This window comes from Berghia stephanieae, chromosome 2 (genome assembly GCF_034508935.2).
Source record: "Berghia stephanieae isolate SIO BIC M18660-M18661 chromosome 2, UCSD_Bste_1.3, whole genome shotgun sequence".
NCBI classification, from domain to species: domain Eukaryota; kingdom Metazoa; phylum Mollusca; class Gastropoda; order Nudibranchia; family Aeolidiidae; genus Berghia; species Berghia stephanieae.
The window spans coordinates 20,948,413-20,963,114 of NC_088361.1; the positions used below are offsets into that span (position 1 = coordinate 20,948,413).

At 33.7% G+C, this 14,702-nt stretch overlaps 1 protein-coding gene across 1 annotated transcript in view; it reads right to left on the minus strand.

The window, feature by feature from the left end:
• Window positions 1–14,702, minus strand: part of LOC144966737 (pancreatic triacylglycerol lipase-like) — a 43,895-nt gene that overhangs the window by 7,840 nt on the left and 21,353 nt on the right. The window contains exons 6-7 of the mRNA XM_078903508.1: window positions 3,559–3,658; window positions 1,401–1,517 (exon numbers count right to left, since the gene is read on the minus strand). Coding sequence (XP_078759634.1) covers window positions 1,401–1,517; window positions 3,559–3,658 — 217 coding nt within the window. The remainder of the gene's footprint in view (window positions 1–1,400; window positions 1,518–3,558; window positions 3,659–14,702) is intronic.

Below are 14,702 nucleotides of genomic sequence, written 5' to 3' on the forward strand. Positions count from 1 at the left end.
AGCTAATGATAGTTTAGTGGCTTTATTCAAACTTCAAAAACTCAACTTACTCGTACATATTCGACACAATTTTCAAAACAAAAATACTAAGTCCAAAAATAAGACATGCAGTCAATGATGGTGAGCACAAAAAGTTAAAATGTGCAGCTCAAAATGCAGCAGAACCCGGGTTTGATCAGAAACACTTTGTCTTACACCCTGTTGTAAACTGTTCCCACAATTCCTTCAAACTACTCCTTCTACTGACTTGACCGCCCTATGTCAGTTTAAAATCGGAAATCTAAAATCTAAAAAGCGAATCATATTTAACCTGAAACGTTTTAAACCCTAAATATTATTGCTAAACCCCGCCTTTTATGATATAATATTATTTTGATAAATGTCATTTTCTCATGCACAAACAACCCCAAACCAATTAAGAAAGATTTAATAACTAGTACTCAACACGATAACCTGTCCACTAACTTGGAAACGTATTATTCACAGATCATGTTTTACTGATATACCTGCATCGTATAGTCACTAAACCCATTTACTGATACATAATTGACCATTTTGAACTAGAAATCTTATATAACCTTTTTGCATAAGCTTACTCTCTTACACCTCGCTCGGCTTATAGTTGAGTCCTTGGAAAAGGCTCATTACTCAATTTCTCTCAACATAATCAGGTGTAAAATGAGTACATGGCCGCCAACAGCGAAGTCTCCGTCGCAAAAAATTGTAATATCGCCTAACAGGCGTCATGTCTCGTTCTACATGTTACATGTTGCTGTTGGTCAGGGACCCCTTGTAAAGCGCGTTGGACACGTTAAGCGAATAGTGCGCTTTATAAAAGCCCAGAATCACATGTACTTCATGCAAATAAAAATGTTCAAATGTTTTGACCAGTAGAAAACCAAAGTCTGAAAACGATATTTCAGAGATGATTGAACTTTTTTTTTTCATTTTAATTTGTAAAATATACGATAGTTCAGCATCGGATTAAGTTCAGTAAGTTTTATTCAAATGTTTCCAATTATGATTTGGTGCTGAGATGGGTCTTTTTGTAATTTTTCTGCATTTCAAAAGAATTATTTTTTTGTTTTTATTTTACGGTGCTTTCAACACATCTAGGTTATATCAGCTCCAGTAAAAAGGAATAAAATGGGATAGTAAAAAGCTCTAGAATTATAATTAAAGCATCCAAGAGTAAATAAGACAAGGAGAAATTAGTTCAAATAGGAAACATAATACAGGCACTATACATAATGATATTGATAGTTGCAGGAGAAGTACTGATAGTATCTGTTGATGTCTCAAAAATTTTGGTATAAGGTCCCGAGCACTGAACCCATCCAAATTTTAGAAAGCAATATGGTGACTTTTAATGCCGGGTGCTTTTTTAAAAGGTAAATTACCATTTGAAAACACGTTTCCAGCATCGGTGTGAATAACGTCAACAAAGTCAGCATCTGTGCTATCCAATCTTTCGTGTTTGTCTTTATTTTCAAATTTAACATTTGCCGGGTCCAAACCTGATATGAGAAGAGGAATGAATTGGAGGTCAAAAGATAGGACATTTATTTCATAACTGACTATATTTCTAGGTCAAAATAGCTCATTTGGAACAGAGGATTTAATATTTCAAAAACATAATTGAGGAAGATTGTTACAGTGACCAATGGTACATCCATTATGTGCGATAAAAAAAATTGAATACATTTTTAAACACTCAAATATTGGATAACACCTAAGTCAAAATATTATTAAAGAGTAAAAAATATGAACAAAATTTATTTGAATTTTTAGAATTTCGTTTTGGAAGGATGTAAGGAAAGATTGAAAACGTACCATTTTTCAAAGATCTGAAAAGTTTGTATGAAAGGTGCCAGCCAAAGCTAAAAAGAAAAATACAAGGAAAAAAAACAACAACCCAAAATATCAGTCTACCCGACGGGGATTGAGCCTCAGACCTTTTGATTACCGGTCAGACATGATACCATTACACCACAGAGGCTCCCGATAGTTGGGACAATTTTAATTTCTATACTTTTTACAAAGCATCAAAGCAGAGGAGCTAAAATGTCTAACTGAAACACACCTAGTCGCCATTGCTAATATGTATAATGGAATATTCGAACATTAAACACATCTTGATCTCGGCTCCGGTAAACTAATTTTGTCGAATAAACCTAACAAGTAAAAAGGACCGCTAGAAATTCTAAAACCAATTGTTCTTCTTTCAACACTTAGAAAAATGCTCAGCATATTAAAACTCAACAGAATAAGATAAAATATTGAGGAATAACTGTCTCCGACACAGAGCTGATTCAGAAAAGATAGGAGTACCAGTGACATTGTATGAGCTCATAGGTGATTGAAAGCCAGAACTGAAAAATACAAAGAAGAGTTCACTATATTGGGCATTGACATGAGGTCTGCCTTTGATACAATGTGCAGAACAAAACTTTTGAAGGTACTAAATTCATTTCTCGAAAAAGATCATATCCGACTAATAAGATCACTGCTAGCAAACACTAGACTTACGTTTACATCTGGTGCGGAAACATCTCACTATTAAAATCGCTGGGAACTCCCCAAGGAGACAGTCTGAGCACCATCCTTTTTACCATATATTTATAAGCAGCACTAGAAGAATTAAGACAAAAACTCCCGATTCCTCAAATCATATCATATTTGATAAGCAGACCTGGCGAAGCAGCACATAGCAATAATATCAAATACTCTGCAACATTGGAATCTAAATGTCAACGAATCCAAAACAGAAATTACATTGGTTAACAAGAAACAAGCGGAAGGGAAAAATGTAAGAAAACTCGGAAACTTAATTAATGAGAATGAAGACATTAAACGGAGAAAAATGCTAGCTCAAACTGCATTCACAAAACTACACGATATTTGGAACAGGACGAACATCATTAATGAAAAATCACTGCTGGGTCGGCTGTTGGGGGGGGGGGGGGGAGGGGCGTTCTGAAATATCGACTGCACCCGGAATCGACCCATGTCCCTTTGTGTGTGAAGCAAGAGCTCTACAACTAAACTATCGGGATCCACCTCCACCCCCACGTACTGTACAAAGCCTTAAAAACTTTAAAAGCCTAAATGGTAAAGCACCTGACTACATCAAAAGCATGTTAGAAATGTATGTACGATCCTTGACAGACAAATCGAAGCTTATTATGACAACTATACATTTTATATCGGACGTTTTTTTTACCCACACTTGGCATCTTGTGTGGAACGACCTGCCCAGAAGGATAAGAGAAGCAAACTCCATTGGTAGTATAAAATCATTGTTAAAACTACCTTTTTAGCATTATATATTTATGATATTAATACATTATGACATAGTTCACTGCTATTGAAATAATTATGGTATACGTTTAATATGTATATTTGTATATGTATTTGAACATTACGCAGTTATATGCGCGATATAAATGCCATAAATTATTATAATTATAATAATTATTTCATTACAATGTATTACAAATGTTATCTACTTACATTTGAATACATTATGTATTCAATGTATGCAAATTAGAATTCTACCTGATATCCTTCCTATGCTGGCATTTGTCACTCTCTGTATTTCTTTTCCCGCCATTCCACTAAGGTGGGCACCCAAACTGTGGCCAATCAGGTGGAAATGCTAGAAAAAATAGGAATGAAATAATGCGTGCATTTTGGTACCCCTTTGCTCAGTTATATTGTTTTCCACAAAATGAGCTTAAAGAGCTATACTAAGTGCTAACCCACACCGGTGATTGACTCCGACGACTCGACACTGCCGTCCTCTGATGTTTTCCGGCTAAAGATATCGCGTATATACAAAATAGTAAGAATAAAGAGAAGAGCCGCTAGACCTACCCATAACAAGCACCCGATGTCCCCTGCCACTTTTTATGTGATTGCTATGGGAATGTCTAACGGCTCTTCTCTTTATTCTTAGTATTTTGTCCGTGCCCGACATCTTTATCCCGAAGACGGCAGAGGACGCCGATGTGGGTTAGCCCTAAGGATCTCAAACCTACTCAGCTGATGAAAATATAGGGAATGAGATAAGCGGAAGAGTAGCGTCCCTTGATTGGACGTCACCCATAGTCTGTGACGTCACCGGCGGAAAAAAATATTAGAGAGAGAACGTCATGTTAGTTGCGCGCATGCGTCTCTCGTCCTCGCTTCCGGTGAAAACGGCTTGAGACACTTCAAAACCAAATTGATGTTCTCTCTGTAAGGTGACGTCCAATTAAGGGACGCTACTCTTCCGCTAATCTCATTCCCTACAGACATCACGGCTGACAAACGTTATCAAAGATTTATATGACAAAGACAATGTACGTTTTTACTCATTTCATACCTTAGTGGAGAAAAGTGCCTTTACCAAGAACGGAAGTCTGAAACACTGCTTAAAAGAGTGCACACAAAAAAGCAGAAAGATAAGGGGAAATAATCCCATGAAAGTATCTTGCCTCGACTGGGATCGAACCTAAAAACTTCTGTTTACCAGTCAGAAGTCCTAGAATTACACTTCCAAGGCTACCCGATGGTTGGGACGATTTCATGTTTCTAATTTAATTATTGTTAACAAGGGTATGAATTTTGGGGATCCGTCTCCAAACCTTAGGTTCTTGTTCATCTCCACCAACTGTAAGTCCTAACACGCTTGTGTCATTGAAGTAAAATGGACAACTCCGTTCAAATTGTTCTTCACAACCTTCACGTATATGTTTGTCTCATCTACCCGTACATGGTCAATATAATGGTCTGTCCCTTCGTCCTCGAGTCTTGGATCTAAAACAAGCACACTTGAGATGATTCTACATGTTTTTAGGGACAACACCTAACCCAAAACCCATCACATAATTCTGCCCCTTATACTTTATAATTTGAAACCGCTTCAAATCATGCACAATGTGAACTTGTGTAAATACAACTTTTTTCAATCCAGGCGACTGACATTGTTACTGCAACACCACTTCCTTACTTTCTCTTGAAAAACTGCTGTGCCGTGACCTTGGCGACTAAGAACATGTCCATAATTTCCCTTTAGTCTAGGATAGGCCTGGTTTTCTTCACCTAGTTTGATTTCTGTGCAGCAATAAGTGGCATGATAACATCATCTTTGCCGTGGTTAAAATCTTTTGCAAACGTTCAAGCCAACCATCCTCGATCCACTGAGTGACTTGCTCCTCAAACAACTCCATATTTTGTACATCCATAGCATTTTCTCCACACGTATTTGTCAAAATAGGCTCACTTTCTTTCCAATTCAACATAACCACCCACTTCTCTCCATTAAATTCTGTTCTGAAATCAGTCTTTTATAATCATCAACCTTTTTGCCGAATACCAAGTTGAACTAGCCACGATCACAACACATGAATCAATATGTTGTACTCCTCTAAAGTGTACAATTTCATCAAATCCCATACTATCATCGGAATTGCACACAAGGTTTGTTGCAACTAAGCATCACAAACCAATTGTGTGTCCATCTAACTCGAAAACTAAATGAACTTTCCGAACATACATACTTTCCTTTGTGGACCATAGGGAATCCGCCCTTGCTTATTGCAGAATTATACTCAGACCATCGATTGCTGACATCCGATATCAACCAACGCTTTATCAACTGCCCCATCTACACAAGCATTAACAAAATTAACCCCTCTTTACTATTCACAGTCGAAGAACGATGTCCTAGATAATTCGTTTCCTTGAACTCCACCGAATACATTCTGGTTACAGAGCTTCCAAATGTGCATAACAAATGGGTATTCCTATTCTGTCGACCCTTCTGCGACATAACCTTGGCTACCACGTGCGTAAATAAAAGTTTAATTTCATCGAGACTGATGTTAGCTAATATGTCCTGCAGCGTACTGATCAGTGTGAGAAGAGGTTGTCGTAGACAATATCAGGCATGGATGTTTGGCCTGCTTATGCGCTCCTTAGGCCCTCCTGTACACTCAAACTCTCCGCAACTGTCAAAGACTTCAACTATACAGAAACAGCGAGAGGGATGCCAGCAACAAATGCACATTAGTTTCAACAGTGGCTCGGGCTCCTATCAATGATACCAAAATCCTCAAGTCAACAATTTAAACATCAACGCTTTTATTCTCACCTAACACTCTTGTCTGGAACTGATTGTAGGCGGCCAGTATCAAAACGCTTGCACCAAACTACCAATCAGTTTATAATGAAATTTAGCCTCATCAGACAATTGTTTACAAACAGCAAATGCAGAATCAAACAAAACCAATGACAAAAAAGCTGGCAACGTTTTGTAACTTTGCCACCAACTCTAGTTTGTCGAACCATTCACCAGTATCACCACTGGTCTCCGTATCGGCAAAGTACTTAGTGGCATATGTCAGTCTTATTGCCATTTCAAATGACAGATAGATTGTGGTTTAAATCAATAACAACAAAACGAAGTTTCAAATACACCGATTCTTCTTTATTTCTCCATTGATCACACTAACATCCCTCGTGTACCACTTCGTTCTTCCGTTAAACACATGTAAGAGAGTTCGCTTATGCAAAAACCAGCTAGTGGGTTTAATGATTTCAAGGTGCTTGTACATCAGTTAAACTTGGTCAATATTTAATTGGTTTATGACAATTTTACGTTCCAAAGTTAAAGGACTGGTTATTATATTGAGTACTAGAAAATTATTTTCTTTGATCGGTTTTACTGGGTATTTGGGGATAAAAGCACCAAAATATAAGTAGTATAGTGATGCTCAGGAAAAATTGAGAAGAGCAAAAGAGTGGAATAATGGAATTAGAATGCGAAAGAGTAAAATATTATGAATTTGAAACGCTTTAACTAGCGTGAAATTAAATCTGTTTGCTAGAGATTGGTACTCTTAGTTAAAATGTTTTATGTATAGAGATAATAATTTTAGGGTTCGAATCCTATAGATATCTGGAATAGTTTGTTAAAGGCTGTTGTTGTAGTAAATCAATAGAGTTGTATAATATCGATTGATAGATAACATGAATGGATGGAAATAGTTATATTTGGATTGAACGGTGATAGCGTCTTGGGTTCAAATCCTAAAATCTTCGTTTAAAAAAACGTATCGTTTAAACGGTGTCCGATTCTATCACACATTAAGGTGTTCTCGAGTCTGGCTCTATGTTGAAATTTCGCTCTTTACTCACATTCTCTTAATGTGTTCAGGAGAGTACCCGGTCTTTGACAGCGTTGGTAAAAAAAATTGTAATATCGCCTAACATATCTGGTTCTATTTGTTTCGTGTTGTCGTTCATCAGCGATCTTTTTTAAAGCGCTTTGAACCTCTTTAGTGGATATTGCGCTATATAAATGTTCATTAAAAATTAATTATCACGCGTGTCCAATTATGCGACCGTAAAGATAATTTACCCACCAAACGACGAAGAGATAAATCAAAGATAGTACAGGGTGTAACAAATACATTCGTTTCGTTTCAAGAAGTGAACTCAACACTGAAATTATGATGAACACTTTTTATTCGATTCAGATTGTTGTTAATAGAAAAAAACAGATTAAAGTAGATACCAAGTCAGTCAAATCCCCTTTCTTCATATTCTCCTCCTCTCTTTGAAAATGGATTTTAGAATCGATGATACCAAACGACTATTTTTCGAATTAACAAATTATGATCTGGACTTCATATACCGTAATCACAGACACTTTAGTAGTTGCATTGTCCTGATTTATTGATGTCTGTGAATCTTAAATACGAAAATGTCCGAAATAACACGATGTCACGCACTTAATATTACTCGCGGTAATCAATGTTGATATATTTTTTAATAATCATAGGTTCAAACTGACTTAAAATAGGTGTAATATCTCTATACAGATTTAATCATGAGAAGTTTTGTTTAATAGTTAAACGCCTTACCACTTATCAACGAAAGGGATCACCATATTTTAATCGACACATGGTTAATTGATGAATAAAGCAACAAAGTGTCTGTTTGCTGTCACCCTTGTCGTCTCAAACAATCAATTTTAAAGAATTATGTAGTTTTTCCAGTGATTCACTGTACTGGGATGGAAGCATTATAATGTATGGTTGTGTTGTTTTTTTTTCTTGGGTCATTTTTCTAAAGCGGGTCTTGTATTTTGTGATTTCCATCTTAAATGCCATTTGCTTTATTTTTTATTATTATTTTTTTTAATAAGACGACGGAGAATTTTATTTAATGCAATTAAAGTAGATAACGTTCTTGTCTAGGTCTGGTAAAATAAATGAGATGACGTCATACACTTAATACAATCCCCGTAGACAATGTTGATATTGGAGAAACCTCCGGTATAGAGATTAGAACATGAATTCGAAATCAAGACGTTTTGGTATGGTAGTTAGACAATCTATCCATCGACCAATTAAAGCCTCTTCACTATGTGAATACGACTAGTAGATGGGTACAATAGCAATACCTAGGAGGTGAATGTTTTCATTGAAATTTCACCTAGGATCAATTAAATAGAAATACGACCGATAAGCAATGTCCATGCGTCCACACGAGTAAAACCCAATATCATGTTTTACAGTCATATTCTCTTTACCCAATATCATTTTTGGAAACATTTTGATTGGGTTAATGAAAAATTTACATCTGAATCAAAACTAAAAATAATTGATGACAAAAGCTTTTATAAAACCCAACAACTTTTAACACACATACTTATTCAACTGTGATTGCTTTTTAATAAAAACATTCTTGTCTGATATAATACTTGTACCCGTCATTTCAACATGCGGCGGGTTTCGTGTTTTGTATCATGGACTTGAATTTTTTTTCGCAGCAAGAAATAAATAAATGAAACACAACAATCATTACAATACACAATATTGATTGATCAAGTACTTAAACAATAATATGTCCTTGCTCAGTTACTCACTTCATGAAAGAGATATTGATGAAAAAAAAATGAAAAGACAATTCCATCACTCCATGTCCTATATTATGGTTATCATACCAAGACATAACCTAATTGAAAATGTAACAAAAATGTTGTGTAGGAATAGTAAATTTTATGAACCAGGTATACATTATCTCTATTTATGACATTAAACCATCAATATTTTTAACGCACATTTTCAGGGTTTGACACATATTTACTGTACTTCTCCAGTAACATTGTCGAAGTTTTTAGATATTTGATACCACAACACATTTAGATAACAGCAGGGTTTTTTTCCTCAAATTTTATAGATCTGAGCAGATCATATATTTTAGCCCAGTGAAACGTTGTCATAACAGCTGCTATATTTTTTAGATGATAGCCCAAATGACCAGTAACACCCAATGTGTAAGACTGCAGTCTTTTAGGCGGTAGTGTAATGTCATACAAAAACATCTGTCAAATGCGTAGTAATCCCTAATGGCGATTTACAAGACGGTCAAAATTTATTAAGTAAAAGTTTTCAGGACACAGTATATCAATTGAACCTAAGAAATTAATTTTTTAAAAGCCAAAATGTGTGTGATGTAATTGTTTTTTTGTTTGTTTTTTTTTGTAGCTAAAATTTATAAGATATAAGCTTGATAGCAAAAAGTTTTCTGACCAAAACATTTGAAGTAAGAAATTGTTGGTTAAAAATGTGAGGTTAAAATTTTCTTACCAACATTTGGGAAGTAATCATTTTCAGGTCAAAGTTTATGAAACACAAACTGTATGACGAAAATGTATGAAACTGAAGTTTTTTGATCAAAATAGTAAGAAAAAGGAAAAGTGTCTGGTCAAAAAAAAATATAACATAAAAATTAAAAGTTTTGTGGTCAAAATGTTCTCTGGTCAAAATGAGTGAAGTAAAAAAATTTTGACCAAAATTTATAAAATAAAAGTATGCGTGTAAAAATGTATGAAATGAATACTTTCTATCCAAAATCTATGCAATGAAATGTTTTTAGACCAAAATGTTTGTAGTAGTAGTATCTTGATAAAGTTTATGAATAAAGTATTATTTCTAACAAAAATATGTGAAGCAATAATTTTCCGACCAAACTGTCTGAAATGGACGTTTTCTAATCAAAATGTGAAAAGTAATAATGTTCTGATCCAATTATGAAATGAAAATATGATGTCAAAAATTGTATGAAATTTAATTTTTCTGGTCGAAATGTGTAAAGTAAAAGTTTTCTGACCTAAATATAACGATATTATGACCAACGGTTATGAGATCAGTATACATATTCTCTCCGAATTGTCATTCTGTCAAAAATTGTATGAAATTTAATTTTCTAATCAAAATGTGTGAAGTAAAAGTTTTCTGGCTAAAAATTGTATGAACGTTTGACCTCAAAAATATATGAATATTTTCTGGTCAAATATATGAAGTAAACAATTTTTAGGGGTCAACATTTATATAATTAGAATATACTTTGACAAAATTATAGGAACGTCAAAACCACTGAAACAAAAGTTTTCAGGATAAATTGTATTAACGAAATTTTCCAGGCCCAATTTTGCGAAGTAACATTTGTCTGACCAAAAGATGTAAAGTAAACTTTTTCTGACCAAAATGAGAGAAAATAAAAATGTTTTCTACTAGAACTTCATAAGGTAAATTAAACTTTTTTTAAACAAAACGTGTGTAGTAATAGTTTTATGTAAATGTATTGTATCATAAATTATTGAAACCGTTACAAAATAAAAGACTTTTCCATGTCTTTCGCTTTTTGATGCCTTCTCGAGGATTTGACAAAAGCAGAAAGTTTTGAATTTTCAAAGTGCTGACTACTTACCCTGCAGAATTACCCTCGACAGAGTAGAGACATAGCAGATATGACTGGTGATCCTATATTATCACGGACAGAAACAGAGATGTCCTACAATTGTTGTAGAGGTGCTATGTCGGATACGACACCATAAGTTTTGCTATAATTTTCAATTTTATTTTGTTACCATTAAAGTATAACGTTTTTAGTCGTCCGTCTAAAATTATCATTGACATGATTAATGTCGATCCCACAAAGGTTATGAGTAAACCTTTGTTCTTCTTCCCGACAGGGGCCAAATAACCTCAACTACAGGTGTGCGGGCTAGCTTTGAACAAGACAGTTCAAACCCTAGTTCAACCTATTTCCAATAAAAAATACTCCTTACAAAACCTAAATGGTTTTGGAAGAGGTTATTCATAATCTGCATTTGAAGTTCAATCCTCTCTGTTTCACTCTTTTAGCTCCAAAAGTCGATGGAATCACTTCGTAGTTTAGTAAACCAAAACCAAAACCAAGGTCAATGTCACCCAAAAGATAAGATAAGGGATATGAAATAGAAATCTCCCCAAAACGTGTAAGATTCGACCTATTTTCAATGAGAAAACAGCTTACCAAACCTGCATTCGAATTGCATCCCTCTATTTTTCAATGTTTTAGCTCCAAAGGTCGCTTGAATTATTTAGTAGTTTAGTAAACCAAAACCAAAACCAACCCAAAAGATAAAATTAGGGTAATAAAGTGCTAGACGTCGACCCAAAATGAGTGAAGTAAAAATTTTCTCACCAAATACAGGAAACAAAAGTAATCTAACAAAAATGCCAAAATGGAAGTTTTCTAAGCAATTACGTGTGAAGTAAAATTTTTGTGACTAGAAAATTGTAGAGAGAGTTTAAGTTTTCTGATCAAAATTTACGAAATAAGACTGTTCTGTTCAAAATCTATGAAATTTAGTTTTAAAATGTAAAAGAAATAATGAAATGAAGGCTGTACACGCAAAAATGTATGAGAAAAAATATTCTGGTCAAAATGATTAAAATGAAACTTTTCAGGAAAAATGTTATGGCGTAATATTTTATATCTGAATAATATATGTGTACATTACGTTTATAGCTAAATTTTATGAACTAGGTTTTGTTATTGCTTTCTTTTTTACCCTAATGTGTGACGTAAAAGTTTTGTGTTAACAATACGTAAAGGAAACGTTTTCTGGGCAAAAGTGAAAAGTAATAATGTTCTGGCCCAATTATGAAATGAAAATTTTCTGTCAAAAATTTATGAAATTAATTTTTTTCTAGTCGAAATGTGTAAAGTAAAAGTTTTCTGATCAAAACATAATAATATTATGAACAACGGTTACGAGATCAGAATACATATTCTCTCCAAATTATACGAAATTTAATTTTCTAATCAAAATGTGTGAAGTAAAAGTTTTCTGGCTAAAACTTATATGAACGTTTACCCGCAAAAATATATGAAGGTTTTCTGGTCAAATATATGAAGTAAACAATTTTTAGGGGGTCAACATTTATATAATTAGAATATACTTTGACAAAATTGTAGGAAAGTCAAAACCACTGAAACAAAAGTTTTCAGGATAAATTGTATTAACAACATTTTCCAGGCCCAATTTTGCGAAGTAACATTTGTCTGACCAAAAGATGTAAAGTAAACTTTTTCTGACCAAAATGTGAGAAAATAAAATGTTTTCTACTAGAACTTCATAAGGTCAATTAAACTTTTTTGGACAAAACGTGTGTAGTAATAGTTTTTCTGTAAATGTATTGTATCATAAATTATTGAAACCGTTACAAAATAAAAGACTTTTCCATGTCTTTCTCTTTTTGATACCTTCTCGAGGATTTGACAAAGGCTGAAAGTTTTGAATTTTCAAAGTGCTGACTACTTACCCTGCAGAATTACCCTCGACAGAGTAGAGACATAGCAGATATGACTGGTGATCCTATATTATCACAGACAGAAGCAGAGATGTCCTACAATTGTTGGAGAGGTGCGATGTCGGATACGACACCCACAGTTTTGATATAATTTTCAATTTTATTTTGTCACCATTAAAATATAACGTTTTTAGTCGTCCGTCTAAAATTATCAATGACATGATTAATGCCGATGCCACAAAGGTTATGATTAAACCTTTGTTCTTCTCCCCGGCAGGGGCCAAATAACCTCAACTACAGGCGTGCGGGCTATCCTTGAACAAGACAGTTCAAACCCTAGTTCAACCTATTTCCAATATAAAATACTCCTTACAAAACCTAAATGGTTTTGGAAGAGGTTATTCAAAACCTGCATTTGAAGGTCAATCCTCTCTGTTTCACTCTTTTCGCTCCGAAAGTCGATGGAGTCACTTCGTAGTTTAGTAAATCAAAACCAAAACCAAGGTCAATGTCACCCAAAAGATGAGATAAGGGATATGAAATAGAAATCTCACCAAAACGTGTAAGATTCGACCTATTTTCAATGAGAAAACAGCTTACCAAACCTGCATTTGAATTGCAACCCTCTCTTTTTCAATGTTTTAGCGCCAAAGGTCGCTTGAATTACTTAGTAGTTTAGTAAACCAAAACCAAAACCAACCCAAAAGATAAAATTAGGGTAATAAAGTGCAAGACGTCGACCCAAAATGAGTGAAGTAAAAGTTTTTTCAACCAAATACAGGAAACAAAAGTGATCTGACAAAAATGCCAAAATGGAAGTTTTCTAAGCAATTACGTGTGAAGTAAAATTTTTGTGACTAGAAAATTGTAGAGTTAGAGTTTAAGTTTTCTGGTCAAAATTTACGAAATAAGACTTTTCTGTTCAAAATCTATGTAATTTAGTTTTAAAATGAAAAAGAAATAATGAAATGAAGGTTGTACACGCGAAAATGTATGAGAAAAAATATTCTGGTCAAAATGTTTGAAATGAAAGTTTTCAGGATAAATTTTATGGCGTAATATTTTATATCTGAATAATATATATGTACATAACGTTTATAGCTAAATTTTATGAACTAGGTTTTGGTTGTTTGTTTTTTTGTTTTTTTGTTGTTTTTTTTTTTTTTTTTTTTTTTTTTTTTTTTATCCTAATGTGTGTTTGAAAGTTATCTGACCAATGTACATATTTGAAGAAGGTTTTTTAAAATTAAACAGGCGGTTTCAAATGATCTTTAAGAAACTCTCTTGACCTCCTTAACCGACCGCCTGTTTTATTTTTAAAAAACCTTCTTCAAATATGTACATTGGTCAGATAGCTGTCAATTTATATATTTTGACTTGAAAATAGTTATTTTATAATTTTGATCAGAAATTGTTTTGCGTTGAGGACGAGAACACGTGCATTTGATAATTTTTGGGGGAAACACACACAAACACACACACACATACACACAAAACATTGTTTTTATCATAGCAACAAAGTTCTACTATACACATGTTGGTGAAAAACCTTACATTTCATACATTTTGGCTAGAAAACTTTAATTTCCTAAATTTTGATCCTAAAATTGTTATTTCACAGATTTTTTTTGACTGATATTTTAAATAACACATTTCGGGCTATGAAACTTTAACTTCACACATTTTGGCATGAAACCCGCTACATCGTACATTTTAGCTAGAAAATTGTTACTTCATATACTTTAGCCAGGAAACTTTTATTTTATACATTTTTGCAAGCAAACTTTTAATTCATGTGTTTTACCCGGAAAATCGTTACTTCATACATTTTGACCAGAAAGATAACGTTTCATACATTATATGGACAGAACATTTTCATTTCATCAAATTTGGCCAGGAAATTTATATTGTACACATTTTGGCCAGAAAAACTTTTGCTTTTACTTTACAATATTTTTTTGGTCCAAAACTTTTACTTCACACATTAGGATAAAAAAAAAACAACAACAAAAAACAAAAAAAAAAAAAAACAAAAAAAAAAAACAACCAAAACCTAGTTCATAAAAT